The 21,488-nt window shown below is 50.4% G+C and overlaps 1 protein-coding gene, 1 long non-coding RNA gene and 1 other non-coding gene across 4 annotated transcripts in view; 1 reads left to right on the forward strand and 2 right to left on the reverse strand.

Moving 5' to 3' along the window:
- The first annotated feature begins 195 nt into the window (after nt 1-195).
- On the forward strand, nt 196-19,624 carry LOC131495946 (uncharacterized). Its single transcript, XR_009254198.1, has 3 exons — nt 196-395; nt 15,366-15,531; nt 17,827-19,624. It is a non-coding gene; the product is annotated as an uncharacterized LOC131495946 (long non-coding RNA).
- On the reverse strand, nt 16,531-16,634 carry LOC131505809 (U6 spliceosomal RNA). Its single transcript, XR_009258581.1, has one exon. It is a non-coding gene; the product is annotated as a U6 spliceosomal RNA (small nuclear RNA).
- The window catches only part of EIF4E2 (eukaryotic translation initiation factor 4E family member 2), a 30,147-nt gene continuing 27,528 nt past the window's right edge, over nt 18,870-21,488 (reverse strand). For both annotated transcript variants that reach the window (XM_058701112.1, XM_058701108.1), the window contains one exon: nt 18,870-21,481. In XM_058701112.1, coding sequence (XP_058557095.1) covers nt 21,442-21,481 — 40 coding nt within the window. In that variant the 3' untranslated portion in view covers nt 18,870-21,441. The remainder of the gene's footprint in view (nt 21,482-21,488) is intronic.

The raw sequence follows: 21,488 nt of genomic DNA on the forward strand, positions 1-21,488 counted from the left end.
CTGCTAACCCTGAAAATAATAAAAGCTCCCCTTTGACGGACACCCACTATGCGCTCGCCGCAAGCAGTGCTAAGACGCTCACACACAAGGCCTCGCTCCGCTTCCCCGGACTCCGGCAGACGGGGTGTGGTCTACGTCTTCTCGGCAACCTCCGGCTGGAACCGGAATCTCCGGAGGCGGAGCCTGGGAACCTCTATTTTAGAAATAAGCTGTTCCGGGGTGTCTCCAGCCTGGGGTGCGCCCTAACTTAAAACACCGGGGTCAGTGCCGCGCGGAACGTGCGCGCAGCCCCTGTAGCCCCGCCCACTCTCCGCACGCGACCCGCCGGGTGAGCGCCGGGGAGGCCGCAGCCGAGGAGCCGCGCGGCGCGTCTCCCCCTCTCTCCGCCGTTCCAGGTGAGTGCGACTGCGGACGTCAACACCCCTGGCCCCCCGACTGCAGGAGGCCGTGGGGTCTGGCAAGCTTTCAGGTCCCGATTCTCTCTTCCGCCGGGACAAACCCGGCTTCAGCGGTAGAGGATTTCACACCTCGCGCCGGGCGGGGGACTTACAACCCGCAGTGCCGCCTAGTGGTCGTGGTGAGGAATCCCCGCGTCCCTGCGCCCAACCGGAACAGAAATTGGGTGGTTAAATACCGTAAATGAAATTTGCTAAGGGAGCGGAACTTAAACGTTCTCACACACAAAGTAGGTAACCCTTACGTGAGGTGACTGATGTGTTTAATTAACTAGGGGGAATTCTTTCACAATGTATACATATATCAAATAACCATGTGTGCTTGAAATATCACAGTTTTTAAAAAACACACCTAGTAGGTGGCACCTGATATTCCTCTGTCCCACGACTGGTGGTAATAACAGTCCACTTGATAGAGGTGGTACTTGCCAGATTCTAACACTATAGAGTTTCTCTTATTCCCTATGCGTTTGACAAATTCTTGGTGGGGTGAAACTTTGAGACCATGTAAGATTCCCATTTCTTGCCCCCTTTTACTAGTTTTAGTGTGTACTTTCATAATGTTTCTTGCTAGCATTAATTGTTACTGTGGTGGCTGCCAGTGTTGTTCTTTTTCTTCTCTCTCTCTCTTTTTTTTTTTTTTTTTTTTTGATGTTAGAGAGAGAGAGCAGGGAAGGGGCAGGGAGGGAGAGAGAGAGAGAATCCTAAGCAGGCTCTGTACTGCCAGAGCCTCATGTGGGGCTTGAGCCCCTGAACCGTGAGATCATGACCTGAGCTGAAACCAAGAGTCAGAAGCTTAACCAACTGAGTCACCCAGGTGCCCCTCTTTTTTTTAAGATGAAAAAAAATGTTTTATTTATTTATTTAGAGAGAGAACGAGCAGGGGAGGGGCAGAGAGAGAGGGGGAAAGGGGATCTGAAGTGGCTCTGTGCTCACAGCAGAGAGCCTATGTGGTCTTGAACCCATGAACTATGAGTTCATGACCTGAGCGGATGATGGACACTTAACTGACTGAGCCATCCAGGAGCCCCTACTTAAAGAATCATTTAAAAGCGGAAGAAGTTATTGCGGAGTTAGTCAATTTCTCCTCTGTTGAAAAGTAGTGGAAGATGAAGGAGACTTCTGGAAGGGGGAATGGGGAGGATGCACTCCCTTTCAGACCTGTTTGATCTGGGGTGACATTAAAATCTCACGTCTAGTGGGAAGGTGGGAAGAGACGGGACCTGGACACTCCAGGTGACACCCATATAGCTCAAGCCCTGCCTATCCTCTCTCAGTGGCCCCCAGAGGCCATCCCCGCTGGATACAGGGTCCTGGGGTATCCGTGGCCTTGACTTGTTCTGTAGGTTTCCCTGAAGAGGGCCGAAATGCAGCAAAGGGGAGTGACCGCCAGATGGCGCTGCCGTGCCCCTTACATTCCTCTCTCCTGGGGCACAGGAACCATGGCCCCCACTTAGCTCCAACATTTATTGGTAATCGCTGCGGCTCATTGATCCCCACTCTTCGGGACTTTACTTGATCCTAACGGAGCTTCAGGGGGTAGAGAATCACTACCTTCCCAGATGAGGACCTGAGGTCAGAGCTGCGTGAGGCCACATAGCTAGCAAGCTCCTGACCCCAAAGCCTGTGTCCACTCCACCTGTCCTGTACCGCTTGCCTCCAGGTATTAAACTTCCATGTTGAAGTTATTTTTCTAGATAATGGGGAGTCACAACAAGAAATCCCACCTCCCCAAAAGCCACCTTTCTATGGTAAAGGGGGGGCTGAGACTTTGGGGGGGGCCACAGGATTTTGACAGCTTGGTCCTTTTCTATTTTTAAGATTTATTAGTCTATTCCATTCTATTCTATTCTATTCTATTCTATTCTATTCTATTCTATTCTATTCTATTCATAGGCTCCACACCCAACATGTGGCTCTAACTCACAACCCTGAGACTGAGTCACATGCTCTACTGACTAAACTAGCCAGGTACCATCATTGACCACTTGGTCCTTAATTCCCTAACATCCCTCCAAGATTGGGGCTGTGGGTTAGTGTTTGGGTGTCTGACTTCATCACCAGCTGAGGAAGAAAATGGAGCAGGAGACAAACCAGACAGTGAGACATCCAGGGACCTGGGACAGACCCTGGAGGGAAGGGTCCGCTGAGGAAGGGGTGCCTGAGGCGTCCCCACCTCTTCTTAGGCTCCGAAATTACTGGATACCTGATCTGGTAAATTGCTTCCTTTCCTAAAGCCTCAGCTTCCTTATCTGTAAAATGGGATCACTGTTACCAGGCTCTCAGGGCTTGGAGGGACAGAATGAGAATATGTATCAAAGGCTCAGCTACATAGTGACATCAGTGCTAGTAAGAGAGCTTTCCAGGCACCAAGGGGAAAGGGCAGCTATGAGAAGTGTGCCCAAGAAAATTAAGAGGACTTGCAGGAGCGACAGAGGGGTGCCACTGTTCCCGGGTCCAGGCCACGTGGGGTGACGGGTTCTTTCAGACCTGCAGAATATGGGGTGACAGTGACATCTCATGTCAAGCGGGCAGGTGGGGAGAGGAAGCAAGAGCCTGGACGTTAATCTGAGATCCTGTTGATGGTGGGAAGAGCCCAAAGAGGGGCAGAAGGGGAAGATTTGACTTGTGGTCCTGGGAGGAACGGAGAAGTGGGGGCAGGGAACCCGGGGCGGAGAAGCCCACCCAGAAAGCCGAGTGAGATGAGGTCGCCCGAGGCCAGGGAGAATGCGGAGGACGGGAAGTGGCTTCTGGGCTTCGGGAGAGAGGGGGTGAGGTAGTGGTGCCTGCTGGCCTAGACCATTCATTTCAGAGGCTGGGAAGGGAAGGAGAGAGAGACAAAGGGTGGGGGCGTGGGAAGTCGTTTTTAGCTGGGAAGAGACAAAGCAGTGCAGAAGAAGATAAATAAATGGCGAAGAGGAGGGGGAACCCTCGGAGCAGTCTGGCCGGGGGTGCTAACTGCGTGCAGATGTTACCAAATCAAATCCTGCATTTGACCTCAGTAAGGAACCTTCACAACCGAGTAGCTTCGTTCTGGGAATGCAGACATGGTTCAAGATTCGATAACCTGTGGCCCCTGGGTGGCTGAGTCAGTTAAGCGTCTGGCTCTTGATCTTGGCTCAGGTCATGATCTCATGGTTCATGAGTTCGAGCCCCCTGTTAGGGTTTGCACAGACAGTGTGGAGCCTGCTTGGGATTCTCTGTCTCTCTTGCTCTCTCTGCCCTCCCCCTCCCCCCCAATAAATAAATAAACAAACAGACTTAAAAAAATATTTATTCATTTTTGAGAGAGAGAGAGCATGAGCAGGGGAGGGACAGAGAGAGAGAGGGAGACACAGAATCCGAAGCAGGCTCCAGGGGCTCCAGGCTCTGAGCTGTCAGCACAGAGCCAAACACGGGGCTCAAACCCACGAACTGAGAGATCATGACCCGAACCAAAGTCAGACGCTTAACCGACTAAGCCACCCAGGCACCCCAATAAATAAATATATATTTTTTTAACGTTTATTTATTTTTGAGACAGAGAGAGACAGAGCATGAACGGGGGAGGGTCAGAGAGAGGGAGACACAGAATCTGAAACAGGCTCCAGGCTCTGAGCTGTCAGCACAGAGCCCGACGCGGGACTTGAACTCACGGACCGCGAGATCATGACCTGAGCCGAAGTTGGCCGCTTAACCGACTGAGCCACCCAGGCGCCCCAATAAATACATATTTTTAAAAAATTCGATAACCTATTCATGAATTTTGTTCCATTAATATAGCAAAGGAAAAGAAAAGATCATTTGATATCTATGAAGAAGCATTTAATGAAAGTCAAACCACTCCCGATAGAAGCTTTTTTTTTAATGTTTATTTATTTTTGAGAGAGAGAAAGAGTATGAGCAGGGGAGGGACAGAGAGAGAAAGAGACACAGAGTCCAAAGCAGGCTTCAGGCTCTGAGCTATCAGCACAGAGCAGATGTGGGGCTTGAACCCATGGACTGCGAGATCATGACCTGAGCCAAAGTAGGAAGCCCAACCGACTGAGCCACCCAGGCGCCCCAATAGCTTATTTCTTTTTATCGCTGAATAATAACCAATTGTATGGATGCCCCACAGTTTATCAAATGAACATTTTAAATTTTACTTATTTTTAAAATGTATTTATTTATTTTTGAGAGAGAGTGAGTGAGCAGGGGAGGGGCAGAGAGAGAAGAGAGACAGGGACAGAGGAGCGAAAGCGGGCTCCGCGAGGACAGCAGAGAGCCTGATGTGGGGCTCAAACCCATGAACCGTGAGATCATGACCTGAGCCAAAGGCGGACGCCTAGCCGACTGAGCCACCCAGGTGCCCCCAAATGAGCATTTTTTTTTAAAATAAGAAATCATTTAGAAAGAGGGATGAAGTGTATTTGGTAGAGATGAGGCAGGAAAAAGTGTGTGCGGAGAGGCATCTGATAATGGTGCCTTTGTCCGGTGAGAAGGGAGGCTTGAGCACAGGGGAGGGGCGCCGGGTTGCCTGGAGGGGAGAAGGGCGGTGGAAGGAAGGGCACGACCAGGAGGTACTTAGTGAGCCCTGGGCCTCTGGGTCTTGGGAGAGAAGGCAGAGGCACGACAGGTGCAGGACCAGTTGATATCTTACGTCATGTTGACTTGTGTCTTGAGGAATTTCCTGTGTAGCTCACGGTGGGTCTCAGAGCACCCCTGTCTACCCCTTCCTGGCAGCTGCAGTCTGGAAAAACTTACCACTGAGCCACCATTTTATAAATAAGCCGTGAGCATTTCCCAGTTGGCCCAGGGCTCAGAGCCTGGACATTTAGCACCTTCGGGGCCAAACTGGCAGGCTGCCCGTTGCCACCGGTGCCAGGGCAGCTCCAGAAGGCAGCAGAGGCCAGCCCATCGTCCTCAGTTCTGACTCCCAGATTCTATTACAGCCATCTGGTCTACCCTTGGGTTGACCCGTTTTCCAGCAGAGAAGGCAGTTTGTTCTTCCCCTGTTAATGTCACACCATTTGCCCCCAGTTCCTTTTATGCTCTGATCATCAATCAGACGGTCTTTTATATGGCCTGTGGTGAGTTTTGCAAGCCTCAGCTCATTTTGGATTTACATCTTGCCAGTAGTTGTTCTAGGGACCCAGCTTAGTGTTGGTATGGTGCCCCTTTCCTGCCTGTTGGCCATGATTCGGTTGATCTGTGACCACCTTAGCATGCCTTAACCCGGGAGGGGACAGTCTGACCACTGGCCCATCAGTGACCCACAGCAGGTGGCAGTGCCTCCTTCATTTAGACTCCAGCTCTCTGACATGTGCAGACCACCCAGAGCCCACCCAGAGTGGGGGATCAGGAGGGGCTCCTTGATGGGCAAAGTGGGTTATCCTTCCTAGTCTTGGGGCTGCCCACCTGTCTCCTTTCTGCTGGTCCTTCGGGAGCCGTGTCTCCTCGTTGGGGCTTCTTTCTTTACCACCTGCCACTTGAGATCCTAAACACTTTTCCTCCTGCTGTGGCCAGGGTGGGGGTGGGTCCTATTTGGCCTCATAAGCATGGTCTTTTTTTTTTTTTTTTAAGTCGCTTGGATCATTTAAAAAATATTATTATTATTATTATTATTATTGAGAGAGTCAGAGACAGTGCGAGTGGAAAAGGGACAGAGAGAAGGAGAGAGAATCCCAGGGAGGCTCCTCTATGCCAGCGCAAACCACACCTGGGCTTGAACCCACAAAACCATGAGATTATGACCTGAGTCAAAACAAAGAGCTGGGCGCTCAACCAACTGAGCCACTCAGGTGCCCCTCATTCTTTTTTTTTTTTTTTAATGTTTATTTATTTTTGAGAGACAGAGGGAGAGAGAGCGTGAGTGGAGGACAGGCAGAGAGAGAGAGAGAGAGAGACAGAGGATCCAAAGTAGGCCCTGCACTGACAGCACAGAGCCCGATGTGGGGCCCAAACTCACGAACTGTGAGATCATGACCTGAGGCGAAGTCAGACACTTAACCTTCCGAGCCACCCAGGTGCCCCTAGCGTGGTCTCTTTTGACCTGAGGTCACAAAATGTTTCCCTTGTACCAAGCGGGGCTCACATTCATTTCTTGTCGGGCTAAACTTGCCCAGTCAGAGCTGGGAACCAAAAGTGCTTGCAAGCTGTGTGCTGACTTAGGACAAGGATCAGGGTAGGGGAGCCTGGTGGGTAGAGTAAGAGGCCTGTCTGCCAATGCCCTGCTACTGACACTGATGGAGGCTCAGGAACTTGCTCTGGAGAAGCAGGATCCCAGGCCCCACCTTGGAGCAAGATGGAGGCATTGAAATCAAGAATCACCCCCCATGCAAGATTTTGGACTTCTTAAAAATAATTTTCTTAAGTTGATTTATTTATTATTGAGAGAGAGAGAGAGAGCACAAGCTGGGGAGAAGCAGAGAGAGAGGGAGACACAGAATCCGAAGCAGGCTCCAGGCTCCGAGCTGTCGGCACAGAGCCCGACGCGGGGCTCGAACCCACAGACAGCGAGATCATGACCTGAGCCAAAGTCAGGTACTTAACCGACTGAGCCACCCAGGCGCCCCTTGGAGTTTCTAGTTTGAAATAGTTTTATTTTGTTTTTTTTAATTGTTTATTGTTTTAATTTGAGAGAGCGTGAATTAGGGAGATGGGCACGGGGTGGGGGGAGAGAGAGAGAGAGAGATTGAGAGAGAGAGAGAATCTTAAGCAGGCTCTACACTCTGCATGGAGCCCAACGTGGGGCTCGATCCCATGATCCTGGGATCGAAATCAAGAGTTGGACGCTGAACTGACTGAGCCACCCAGCCACCCCTATTTTGAAATAATTGTATAGATTTACACAACAGTTGCAAAGATAGTTCACAAAATTCCTATACACCCTTCACCCAGCTTCTCCTAATGTTACTATCTTCCATAACCACGATACATTGATTAGAACGAAGAAATTAGCATTGGTACACTGCCATTAGCTAAACTTCAGACTTTATCCAGATTTCCCCAGGTTTTCCACTGGCATCCTTTTTCTGGTCCAGGATCCCATGTCACATCTAGTTGTCACGTCTCCTTGGTTTCTCCTAATCTGTAACAGTTTCCAGGTCTTTTCTGGTCTTTCATGATGTTGACACTTTTGGTTTTTTTTTTTTTAATTTTTTTTTTTAACGTTTATTTACTTTTGAGACAGAGAGAGACAGAGCATGAATGGGGGAGGGTCAGAGAGAAAGAGGGAGACACAGAATCCGAAACAGGCTCCAGGCTCTGAGCGGTCAGCACAGAGCCCGATGTGGGGCTCGAACTCACGGACCGTGAGAGCATGACCTGAGCCGAAGTCGGAAGCTTAACCGACTGAGCCACCCAGGCGCCCCGACGTTGACACTTTTGAATAGCATTGAATATTACTAAATAGGTCAGGTGTTTGGGAATTTTGTAGACTATCCCTCATTGTGGGCTTTTCTGATCTTTTCTCATGAGGAAACAGACAGGTTGTGGATTTGGGGAAGAGGACCTCAGAGGTGAAGTGTCCTCGTCACACCCTGTCAGGGCACATGATACCAGCAAGACCCGCCGATGCTGTATACACACAGCCTGTATCTATTGCGGTCTCTCTCTCTCTGTGTACATATGTGTGTGCAGTTAAGTAAACATAATCCCAGGCTGATATCTCCTCCTCTAACCCGGCACTGTAGGGTTCACTCCAGCAGCTCCTAGCATTTTACCGGGCTCTTTGACGGCAGTAAGAGATGCTGCGCGTTGCAGGAAGGCTTCCATAAGCTGAAGTTCTCGGAGACGCCGGCTTTCATCTGCAGGTGCCCTTGACCTGGCAGATGCTTTGCTACCACACATCGGAGTCCAGGTGAGCTGACACGCTGCTGCAGTGACACTTCTGAGCCCAGGCTGGCGCCTAGATCCGCCCTGAGGCCGCACGGGATCTAAGGTGACCACCGCTCAGGGGACTGCTTGCTCTGCGCTCGTTGAGGCCTCAGACAAAGGCTGTGAAATCAGGGGGCCAGGCTCAGAAGACCCACGGGGGCTCCCTGTCTTGTTTAATTCATGCTCCCCCCCCGCCCCCGCCGCCTTCCGTATCAAGGAAAGTAACAGGGACTTAAGCTAGGACAGTGATTTGTTAGAATCTCGGGTGCCTGGGCTCAGATAGCAGCGAGCAGGGCGCACGTTCGGGGACGAGGTGTGTCCAGTTCAGCGATGGTGTTGGCCAGCAGGCGAGCTTTACCGTGGCTGTGATCTCCCTTTGCGCTTCATCCTGTGTCCTCACCAGGGAGGACGCCTCTGCCCCCACACACCTCCCCTCGTGGGTCCTCGGCCTCGCCTCCGTCAGCCGCCTCTCCCTGCCCACCCTCCGGTCTCTGCCATCTCCTGGCACCGCTGTCTTGCTGATCACGTACAGGTGGCCCTTTCCTCCCAGGCTTTTTCTGAATCTCTTACTCTGTCTGCCCACCCTGCTGCTCTGCCATGAGTCACCTTCTTCCTGCCTCCTGTGGCCTCTCGGCCAATCGAGTTAGGTACCGGTTGCCAGCACCCTTCTCTGGTCTGTGCTCTCCGGTTGCAACCTCACCAGCTTGGCCAGTTCCTGAACGTGGAGCCCCTGCCTGCACTTGCTCCTTCCTGGTTTGGGGCAGCAAGCCAGGCCCTCCTTGAAATTCCTTCTGTGGCGGTACGATTGGTTTCCATCTCTCCACCGCCGACCTGTGATTCTTTCAAACCTTTGCCTTTCTCTGTCAGTACATCTGGAGAAGCCTTTTCAAGTAGGATCCAAACTCCAGAAGTCATAAAAAGAAAGACTGGCCACATTGAATAGATGGGAGCATCAGGCGCCTGGGTGGCTCAGTCGGTTAAGCGCCCGACTTCAGCTCGGGTCATGGTCTCGTAGTTCATGGGTTCGAGCCCCACATCGGGCTCTGTGCTGATAGCTCGGAGCCTGGAGCCTGCTTTGGATTCTCTCCCTCTCTCTGCCCCTCCCCCCTGCTCACGTGCACGCTATTGCTCTCTCTCTCCCAAAAATAAACATTAAGAAAAAGATAGCAGCAAGACTCTGGATGTGAAAACGTCTTGGGCACAACCAGACAATCTAGAAAAGAATACTTATTCCTCTGCTGGTCTGTGATTTTTTTTTGGGGGGGGGCGGGCAGCAGATGAAAGCACTCGACAACCCGGCAGATCAGAGCGGAGGGCTGTCCATAGGAGACAGTGATTACTGGACAGAGAAAGGAACTAAGTGTGTCGACAAATCATGGCCAGAACCCTTGCTCACACTGTCCAGAGGTACAGGAGACAGCGGAGCAAGACCTATCAGCAGCTACCACAAGCAAGGCACATTGTAGCTCCTCCCACTGAGAGGATGGGGGCAGAAATGCTCGCACTGCCCTCATGGCACCTTGTCTTCTTATACTGTAGATTCCACAGTAAGTTATGCCGGCAGCCACTTTAGGGCCAAGCTTACCTGCATAAACAGATTTTCTTGTTAAGAAGATACAACCCATCCTGGATTCTCTTTCCCATCCTCGGCCACCAACAGAATGGCAGCTTCATCTCATCACATCGGGTGAGCCTCCCTGATACTCCTTGCACGGGTCAAGCTCATATCACAAAGGGATGGTCTCCTTAATACACCAAGAACTACCAGAAGTCAGTAAGAAAAAGACGATCCATCAATTTAATAGAAAAATGGTCTATTGACCATTAATCATATATTTATGATTAGAAAAGATCAGTTTAATAGAAAAATGGTCAATATATGATTAGAAAAGCAAAAACAAATCGTTCTTAAATATATGAAAGAAACTCAATCTCACTCGTAAGAATGACATGGAGCTATTTTTTGACTTATCAAAATTAGCATAAATCAAAAAGTTTTATAGGATACACATTTGATAGGTATTTGTGTTTTGCTCCTAATTCCAGTGTGTGTGTGTGTGTGTGTGTGTGTGTGTGTGTGTGCGCGGGGGGTGGGGGGGACCGGGAGCTCCCCAAGACAGCAAGCAATGCTCAGACACCAGCTGGGTGTCCTACAATTCCACTCAGTTCTGACACTATGCACCCACAGGTGCAGGGTTCAGTCCTAGAAGACTCCCCTCCTCTTCAGACACCAATCACAAGCCCGGGTTGCTACCTATGCTTCTGACTGACTGGCTTTTAATCAGAGGTCCCTACTAACCCTTCCTTGAGTTCGATTCATTTGCTAGAATGGCTCACAGAACTCAGAAAACCTGTTAACTCACCAGATTATCGAGGAATTGAAGGATATGAATCAACAGCCAGATAACGGGATACGTAGGGCAAATTCTGTGCCAAAGGAGCTTCTGTCCCTGAGGAGTCTGGGACCGACATTCCTGGCTCCCCAGGAAGCATCCCCAGCTTGGAAACTTTCCAAAGCCCCACCTTTTTGGGGTTTATGGTGGCCTCCTACAGAGGTGTGATTGATCAAATCCTTGGCCTTTGGTGATCAGCCCCCAGCCTCTTTCCCTCCCTGGAAGCCATCTATTCACACTGGTTTCCCAGGCAACCAGCCCTCAGATTTAGGTGCTTTCCTAAAGCTGCTCGTTAACACACCCCAGAAAAGGGTTTGTGAATAACAAGACACCCATTCACCTTTGTGGCTGTGAATAGAATTTCAGGAACTGAGGACAAAGGCTGAGGGTCATACCAAAAGATGCTCCCATCACTCTTACTGCTCAGCAAATTCCAAAGGTTTTGGGAGCTATGAGCCAAGAGCGAAACCCAAACATATATGCAAAATATGTTTTGGTTGTCTGAATGACCAAATATATGTATATTTCTTATAAATCACAATATCATGGTGCAGCTGTGAGGAAACAGGCACATCACTGGTGAGCGTGTAAGCTGGTGAGAAATTTGGCCTTGATTATCAAGTCCTTCTACTCTGACCCTGCCTAGCAGTTCCGCTCCCGGGGATTTATCCTGCAGAGACTGTACATGTGCAAAATGATAGAGATATACGCAAGTTAGTTATTGCAGGTTTCTTCCGATTAGCAAAAGATTAGAAATAAACCAAATGTGCGTTATATAAAGGGAACTGGCTAAAAGAATTGTACATCCATGTGAGAAGCAAGTGAGATGATTTATTTTCAGAAATACCAAATGAAAGTTGTGCTGTCTAGTTAACAGTAGGTTTACATATTGGAAATATGTATGAGCCCCCCTCCCCCACCTCAGTGGAGTCCCAAACCCTTAGACACTTCTCTTCCTGGTTCTTCTTCCCCCTCTTCATTTAGTGGGCTTGTTTTTCGAGGGCTTTGCCTGAGTATGTGCCAAAGAACTGAAGTCTGTGCATCACCTCAAGGAATGTATTTTTGGCCTTACCTGGGCATAGGCTACTTCTGGGTAAGGCTGTAAGCTCTGTAGTACTCAGCCAATGAGGAATCAAGGGAGGGGCTTGCCTCTGTAATGCTCATCCAATGAGGAACCAGGGGAGGGACTTGCATGCTAGGAGATACATTGCCTGCTGTAATTTCCCTGAGTGTGCCTGTCCATCAGACACCCTCTCTTGCAAGAATGTTGAGTAAAGCCTGGCTTCACTGTATTCCGAGTCTCTGAATCCGCCTTTGATTGGGTCCGTGGGCCTATTTCTCATAATCCGTGCGCTCTGCCCTGCAACGTTTACACTTTTTGTTCTCTTCTTTAACAGGATTGAATGTATCTTAGCTCCAAACTCAGAATGGTATTTAATGGAGACTGTTAGATGCATTCCCGCCAAGTCAGGAGCAAGAGCAAAAGCCCACTAGTAGCAATATGATTTAAGAATGTACTGGAGGGGCGCCTGGTTGGCTCAGTCGGTTAAGCGTCCGACTCTTGATTTCAGCTCAGGTCGTGATCTCATAGTTGTGGGATCGAGCCCTGTGTTGAGCTTCATGCTGGGCATGGAGGCTGCTTGGGATTCTCTCTTCTCTTCTCCTCTCTTCTCTTCTCTTCTCTTCTCTTCTCTTCTCTTCTCTTCTCTTCTCTTCTCTTCTTTCTCTTCTCTCCTCTCTCTGTCTCTCTCTCTCTCTCTGTCTCTCTCTCTGCCTGCCCCTGGCTTGCTTGCACGTGTGTGCATGCTCTCTCGCAAAATAAATAGTTAAAAATAAAATATTAAAAAATAATAAAAATAAACAAAATTCTTAGAAAAAGAATGTACTGTAGGTGCTAACCAATGCAATCTGGGAAGAGAAGAGAGAGATATACAAATCTGAAAGGAGAAAGGAACCCTTTCACTATTAGAAGATAAGATTATCCGCATCCCTGGAAAATCCAAGCGAATCATCCGAACAACTACTACAAGCAGCAAGAATTCATGAATCCCCAGTGTACAAAACTCAAACACAGAAATCAGCAGCCTCACGCCCCGCTTCAGGGTGGTGGCCCATCCACAAGACCAGGGAAGCCCTGTCGCACAATCCCCGTAGCTGCACTTCATTTGCTGTAAAATGAGTTCTTTGGGCAGAAGCAGTGTGCTGTGCAGAATACCACCATGACTAAGGCATTTTGTTCATCTGCTTTTGGCAAAGGTTCTTTGGGCAGCCAGTATCTGTGGGTGTCCGCTCCAACTCAGCCCCTGAGACAAGGGAGTGGCCCCTGCTATCACAGAACCCACCCCCAGCAGGAGGAACAGACAAGGGCACTGGCATGTGCCCAGCGCTATAGGAATGCAAGGAGTCTGTAATTCAGGCAGGAGGGGACCAGGAGGGCTCCCTGGAGGAAGCAAAATCGGAAGGGTGATAGAGGTGGGCAAAGGGTGGAGGGGGGGTGGTTTCCAACAGCAGGCAGGAAGAACAAGGGTGTATCTGGGGCACCCTAGGAACTCAGTCTGGCCAAAATATGACCTAGGAGGGCACTAACTGAAGAAATATGGGCAGCCCTTCAGTCAGCAGTGTTGGGCTCAGTCGAGTTGATGTGAAATGTTGGGGTTCGAGAGTGAATGGTCAAGAAAGAATTCTTGAGGCATCTTTGGTGCAAAAAGGTGGATTAAGTAAAGCACGGGGACAGGACCTGTGGCTACAGCTGCACTGGGGGCGTGACTGACTGTAAACTTTCAAGTGAGGACGGGTTTAGGGAGAGCGTTAAATCTCTAAGGAATTTGGAGGCAAGGTTTCCGGGACCTCGAGGGGCTGGCTTCTGTTAGGATACGGTTATTTACTCCTGTCTAGTAAAACCTCAGTCGTGAGACCCTGCAGGTGTGCGTCAGTGGGCCATCTGTTTGGAGGGCTAGCATGTGTCTGAGGGCGGGGGTAGAGATAAAGGAAGCTTTTATATATTATATGAAGTTATTATAGAAAAGTTTATGTATTTTTTTATGTATTAAAGAAGACTTAGAGGATCCTGGAGGTCGGGCCAATGGCGAGCTAAGGTTGCCTTTTGCCTCTGGCAAAGTATTAACTTGAGGCAGCTGCATTCCCAGAGGAAGGCCACTCTGTCTCAAGCACTTGTTAGCCGGCTGCAAAGGGTATTTCTTTCTTTCTTTTCTTCTACATTTCTTTTACCTTGTTCTCCACATCAGAGCGAGCCACTATTTGGGGTGGGACTGTGGAGGCTTGGGGGGGGGGGGCGGTGGGAACACACTGATTACATGAGGGGAAGACACTGGGGGTGCTAGGGAGACGTCGGCAGGTGGGAAGGAGGGCAGGAGGCCCCTCTGAGACTGTGGTCCCAACCTTGGCTGCCTGTTGAAAGTCTCCCAAGAAGCACCATGCTGGGGGGGGGGGGGGGCAGGGACCTCTGGCCATTCTGTCACACGGGAGGGGCCAGCCCCCTAGCTTTTGAAATGAAGTGGCTTGGAGGTCAAAAGGGCCAAGTGGGAACCATCAAGAGACAGAAGGTGTGCATGGGGTCGGGTGGGGGAAGAGTAAGGCATACACACAGCTGAATTAGTGACAGCAATGAGGGGGCCAGGACCACAGCCTGGGGGCGGGGGGGGGGGCAGGAGCTGGGCACGGCGGACACTTCAAGGAGGGAGAAGAGAACTGAGAAAACAGATCATGGGGGTGGGGGACCAGCATGTAGTCAGCCTCTGTAGGACTCCCACCACCTTCCAGGAACCTTCCTGAAGGGGAGCAAGAGTGGTCTGGGGAGGGCAGAATGAGGCCAAGGCTGAGACAGGCCTCTGGCTCTTGGGGCGTCAACGTTAGCCATCCTCCAGCCGGGGACAGGAGGAAGATCTGCCGGCTGCGGAACATCTGGTTGGTCCACCTGCCTTCTTGGGCTCGTGGTCTGGACCTCCTTGATTCAGGTTTCTCTGTCCGTTCGGGTTGCTGATTGAGAGTGTGGTCGGTGGAGGGGTGCTCTGAGCCCCCGCCTGCCCGGATGGAGGTCAAGGTAGCGATCAGGTCAGTCCCTGGGTACAAACCTCATTGTCTGGGTTTGCTGGCTGGGGTGATGTGTAGAGACTTGGATGCTTTGCTCTCAGGGTGGGAATTCGCTTCCTGCAAAGCCAGTGCAGAGGCTCTGACGAGGTGATGGGCTACTGTAGACAGAATAATCTGGGCAGATATTCGTGGTTGTGGAACCCGCATGGTGTGGTCTGGGGTTGGAAGGATGGCGGGGGATTAGGGGAAGGATATAAACGTCACCCCGCCAGCACACGACTATGCCCTCTTGCCCCTTACTGGGGCCTCAGGGGAAGCTACCCTGCTTGCTTTCTCTTGATTCTCTGTGGCCGGCTGGGTGGGCCTCTCCCCCACGGGGACCACCCTGCAGCAGCAGGGGTCAGTATGTAGCCAGAGGGCCTGGGTCCACTCTGGGCACGACCGTGTGCCATCAATCCAAGGAAGGCCTGCACACTAGGTGAGCCACAGCCTCCCTGCATGAGGAGGTTTGGAACTCGGGGCTCAGCCGGCCCAAGGTCAACCTCCATCTCTGCCCTTACAAGACACATGACTTTGTGCAAGTTGCTGTTTCATCTGTAAACAGGGGACCATAACAATCTCTCCACAGGGCCGCTGGGAGACTAAGCGAAGCGTGTGTACGAAGTGATCCCAGCGCCTCGCGCGACGAACTCTTCATCGACTGGGACCATTTACTGCACCCGGTGGCAGCCTCACCGCGGGAACGCCTCCGGCACGGAGCCCACCGCTCCCACGTCTGCCCTTGCAGAGTCCGGGTGAGAGAGGGTTACCTGCCCGCCGGCCCGGGCACCCGCCGACTGCATTCGAGCCCCAAATCCTCCAGGAGGCCTTGCTTCTCCCCCGGCCTTCCTGGGACGCCACAGCCCCCCAGAGTGGCCCCACGGCACTCTGCACGCCTGCCTTTGCACCCCACTTGCTGTGTCCTGGGGCTTCTCCCCTGCCGACTGTGAGCTCCGGGAGGGAACCGCCTCGGGCTTCCTGGTCGTCTCTACCACGTGCACCGCACTGCTCAGGCTCCCAGGCAGGAGGCCAGTGTTGGAGGAACATTCTGAGGTCTGCAGAAGCCAACCGTGGACTCTGTTCTTTTGCAGCAGACACGTCAGAGAGCTGTACTTTTATGAGTTGCGGGGGTGGAGATGATTATTTGTCCGGGACATTTGAACCTGAGTCAGAATGGTCTTAGAGGGCAGTTCAGCGTCAGGGTCATGTGGAACTAGGCCCGGGGGACACTTTCGACTGGCACCACACAGGACCGTAGCTCAGGGAAAGCGGACCCAGGGCCCAGGGGCAGAGACAAAGGGAGATGAGAAATACCCAAACGCAGAGACCATCCAAGAGGCCAGGGGACGGAGCTCAAAGAAAAGCAGGACGGCTGGATTTAGTTCCGTTGGCCCGTTGGCCTCTGGCAAACCGAGTAGATGCATCTCCTGGATGTGGATTTGCACTCCCTGCCCGTAATGCGTTTCCCAGCACGGCTGTCCGTGGACTGATGGAATGCCTATTTACCAGCAAGGCATCCTGCATAGTACTTTTAATTAAAAAAACTCATTTCACAGCAAATGAAGTCAGGCAATGGACTTGTGATCACGTAACTCACGGGTTTTTACCGCATCCCTCACCGCGCAGAAACAGCTGGATAAAGAGAAGAGTGAAATGGCCCATGGAAGACTCAGCTACAATGCCATGGGGACACAACATCCTGAAAGGGCAGAGTTCTGCCTTTTTTTCCCTCCGAAGGTTTTTTTTTGAGAGAGAGAAATCTGGAACACTTCACTAATTTGCGTGTCAGCCTCGCACAGGGCCCGTGCTCATCTCTGCATCGTTCCAATTTTAGGATAGGTGCTGCCGAAGCGAGCACAGGTCAGAGTTCTACCTTAAAGGCTGCGGTATATGCTTTGCCTTTACTACTCTCCCCCAACCAGAATTCATGGGTCCAGGAATCCAGGGATGGGAGTGGGAGTGGCTCCTCTCGTGGGTCCACTCAAAGTGGTTCTGCTGACTTGGAGATTTTGGTTTTCAGAGCAGGAATGTTTCTACCAGGGAACACAGCAAGGGTTCCATTTTTTTTTTTTTTTTAATTTATTTATTTTGAGAGAGAGAGTGCGTGCATGTACATGCGCACAGCTGGGGAGGGGCAGAGAGGAGAGACAGAAGCCCAAGCAGTCTCCGTGCCATCAGTGCGGAGCCCGAAGCGGGGCTCGAACTCACGAACTGTGAGATCATGACCTGAGCCAATTCAGGAGTCAGACACATACAGGCTGAGCCACCCAGGCGCCCAGCGATGGCTCCATTGGGTTGCATATTGAGGCTGGCTATCTGGGGCTCATCAGGACACTGAACCAACAAGCTAGTATGGGGATTCGTCTACTGGCTGAGAGTATTACCGAGGGAAGTCTGGGTGCTGCGATACAACAGGAGCAGGGAAGACCGTGGCTGGAACCTAGAAAATCCTGTAGGTCCCTCTCAGAAATAGCAACGATGAATGAAAAACTAAAAAAAATAAAGGCAGGACAATTAATTCAGACCCTTTAGGAATGAAGGTTTGGATCAACCATGCCAAAAGAATTCTGACTAGCTGAGATCCTCCTGGCTGAGGGCAAAGGAAATAGAGACCAGGTAGTGGAAACAGCGGTTATAAATATCAACTCAGCTTCACAACACACTCTACATATTCTTTCTGGATTGTTCTGTGTGTACACACACACACACACACACACACACACGTTCCTTTTCACTCCTCATTATCTCATGCTGTTTCTGTTGGAAGCTAACTTTGCCATGTAGTCTACTTTTCCCCATTTTTTTTTTTTTTAATTTTTAGAGCAAGAGAATGGGGGAGAGGGGCGGAGGAGAGAGAGAGGGAGGGAGGGAGGGAGAATCATACGCAGGCTCCACATTCAGCACAGAGCCTGATGTGCGGCTTGGTCCCACGACTCTGGGATCATGACCTTAGCCAAAATCAACAGATGGATACCCGACTGACTGAGCCCCCCAGGCGCCCCTACCATGTAGGGCTTAGGTCTCATTCTGTTATCCTATATTCTCCTCAGACAAGACTGTGACTGGATGGGAGGAATCGACATGGCCGAGATCCATACATTGATTGTTGGGTTTTACATTTCCTTAGTTTGGGAGAGAGTGCGTCCATCTTCTTAAAATCAGTTACATCTTGGGCAGAAACAGTGAGTAGCTTTTGTGATCGTATTAAAGCTCAAATGTATGTCAAGGGGTGTGTACAGATGCTGTGTGGCTAAAGGGGAAGGCTGTACCAATTATTAAGCTCTTCTCAGCCTCACACCCAGTATTTTTAACTGTTTGTGTGATGCTGGGCACGGAACTCTGCTGACATTTCTGCTCTGCCAGCTGGCATCCCATTGGGCCTCTCCAGCAGGATGCACCTGAGGTAGGCCTCAGTGCCGGAGGAAGAAAAGGGACCTGTTCCCTCCGGTCCCCATCAGCATCACCCCTGTGCAGCAGCAGCACGTTCCCAGAGCCACAGCCAGACCCAGTCGTCACTTCTGACCCCTCTGACCCCCCCGGAGCCGCTCCGTTGTGCCCCAGTGACACCAGCACCGGGCAAGCACCCATCCGGAGGCAGCTCTTCCTGGAGTTGCTGCTTCCTGGTTCTTCCACTGTCAAAAATCCTATCCTATTGTTAACATGACTTGCGTGGGTTCTGTCTTCTATTTGGACCATGACTGACAGACACAGGAAGCTTCTATCTATTGAAACGGAGTCCCAAGACTGTATCGTTTAAATCCTTCATCAACAATGACTGAGGCTCTGCAACGTCTCTTTCTCCCATGGTTTTTCACACGGGCACTTGGGGATTTCCTCAAATTCTAATCCTTTGAATTTCCTTCTGTTCCAATAGTCCTCACCCCAAGTTGAGAATTAAAATAAACTGTATTTAGATATTAAAATTTTAAATTGAGAATATTTTTAGAACACATGTCAAGGATACTGCATTGTCTGAACTGTCCTACACGTTTTGTTCCGGAATGGACTTAAAAAAGCCACGCACGCAAGAGCAGAATTCGCAGCAACCACCGCCAGTGCCCCCGTTTCCCTTCATTAAGAGTCCACAACCTGGTTCTTGCGGATAGTTTTCATTTATTACTGCAGTAGACAATCGCTCTGAAAGTGCAACACTAAATCACTTTGTCACAGCCTCTGCCCCTCCACTGGCAAATTCTTGGAAGTTCATTCTTGGAGCATCGCGGACCACAAGCTTCTCTCTAGGTGGATAATTATTGCCACTGCCAAGGTCACAGGAAAAAAAAAAACCCACACACATGAATAGAAGGATAAAATGAGAAGAGCCCTCGAGAGTAGGGGCCAATTTCAAACGGGAAATCCAGCAGAGGGGTCAGGGGACAACAGCCCACCTGTGCAAAGTGGAAGGTGACTCCCCATCTCCAGGCAGCAACCTACCATGTTAGTGAGGTTGGTCTGGGCACACCTTTTGCCCACTTTGTCCCCAGAGTAGGTGATACCATAACCACTGCCGTGTCATACTGCAGTGTAGCAGAGGCCCATGGAGTCAAAAGGAAGTAAAAGGACCTCTCAAGCCAGTTTGGAAAATGGGTGCTTTGGCTAAACTGACTCTTCAACCTCCCGCTTAAAACTGCTGGACAGAATATCCGGGAGAGCCCTGCGGGTAGGACACTGCCTGAGAGAAATAACTCTTGTTCTGACCAGCACAGGGCCAGCATCTTTTGATGGGAAAAGATAACTTTCAAATACTGCAATGCTAAGGAAGAAGGAAAACATGAGCAGTTCTAGAAAACACGAGAGATTAAAAAATCTGAACGAGACCAAAAAAAAAAAAAAAAAAAAAACGCAAAACTATGGACAGTACACCCAAGCACTCAGCCTGACAGAACCCTCCCTCACGAACACATCACACACATACACACCTGCTTGCACACACACAACAGGTAGATGCCCCAAGGAGGGCAAATCCAAATGTCTGCTCTCTTTGGAATTCTCATGGCAAATCTGAGTGTAGGCAAACGTGAAGCCCTTCCTGGGGTCTAGACAAATACTCAGGAGGCAGCCTTCGCTCCCCATTTTAGCCAATGTTGCTCCTCTGTTTGCCTGAGCCCTTCACAATTATCTGGGCACTACAATTCATTCTTCATACTCCTGGAGTTTAAATCATGGCTAGATCTTCTTATCCGATCTAACTTCACCTGTAATGGAAGCACCTCCCTTTTGGCTCCTGCACTCCCATTCTTTCGGGAAAAAGCATCCCAAGACAGTGGTAATTAGAGGGGGTTCAGGACTTGGAAAGTAGGAAGAGAGTAATATAAATACAATAAGGAAACGCCTATTACTCTCATAGGACTTCTCTGAGACCAGGTGGCGAAGGCCCTGGCCGGCAAGGACAGGTTTTAGGAGAGGCCTTAATTTAAGGTACTGCGATCTCTGCTCACAAGAGCCAAGTAAGACAGCGCTCCCTGCAGGCTGCTGTGGGACTCGTACTCAGTACTGATTTCAATCCTAGGTGCTCTTTTGACCTCTCTGACTTCAGTCCTTCTGGAGTCAGATCACCAGGCTTCTCTGATGCCTGACTGGTCTTTTTTAAAGCATGCTTGCAGTGGCCTGTCAGAGGTTTCTGTCTGGGCATCATGGGTCAGCACGCATTACTAGCATTATCTACCAGGTGACAAGGACCGAAAGCAGGTTTCCTCAACCACTGCAGACAGGCACAGCCATGCAAAGAAAGCCACCCATCACGGTCACCTTCTCTTCAGATGCCCCAGTTTTGGGATCATAGAATTTACCATATTAAGTGTTCACACTGGGCAACAACCAAGCTTTCGCTTCCCTTCCTCAATGAGGGTCATGCAACAGGCTGGACACACAGGCCCTGCTCATCTGGTTTCAGACATTGCCCTCAGCTCCAAATCCTGCACTTGGAACCGCTATTATAACCTAGCTCCTAATCAAACTGGATTCTGCGCCAGTTTGATTTACCAAGGCATACCTTTTGAGCTGCCTCAGTGAAACCAGTGTGGCCCACTGGATTAAAATTCTAAGTGCAGCAGTGCCTAAGAAGAAAGAGTCCCACAGGAGGGTAGAACTGGAGGGCATAAGGCAGGAGACTATACAAAATCAGTTAACACATTTTCAGGAAATGGTGGGCTTGGGGGAAAAGGGGAGAGAAATAAACAAAATGGCCCAATAACTTAATGGCAGAGCTAGAAGAGAGCATTTATAGCCATTCCGGGACTCTCCAACAAAAAGCTTTTCCTGGACGCACAGACATTCATAATACTGACAACTCTCGGTCGACAGCTCTGGCTTGTACACGTGGTCACGATGCCCTTCGTACAGCAGAGGAGAGCACACAGAACGCCCGACAGGCATCTGGACCGCACACAGCAAAACAAAAGGCTGAACTCCACCCCCCCACAGAACCCCATTAAAAAAGAAGTTTGTCTATTACAAAGTCACGTTTTCTGTTTTTCCGCTTTATAAAGTCAGCGATGCTGGAGGGTGTCTAGCGGACTCTGTCCTCCAGGAATGAGTGCAAAAGGGGAGCACACGGCTCAGGGACGTCCCTTCAGTGAGCAGATGGAAGGACCGGCTGGAGACCTCCCATCCATTTCGGACAAACACACACATACAGAAAAGGATTATTGCCAGCTTGTGTACTTTCACAATGTGATTTTTGTATTTCGAAAGCTTGAATTGTCCCTGAAAG

Source organism: Neofelis nebulosa, chromosome 2 (genome assembly GCF_028018385.1).
Source record: "Neofelis nebulosa isolate mNeoNeb1 chromosome 2, mNeoNeb1.pri, whole genome shotgun sequence".
Lineage (NCBI taxonomy): Eukaryota > Metazoa > Chordata > Mammalia > Carnivora > Felidae > Neofelis > Neofelis nebulosa.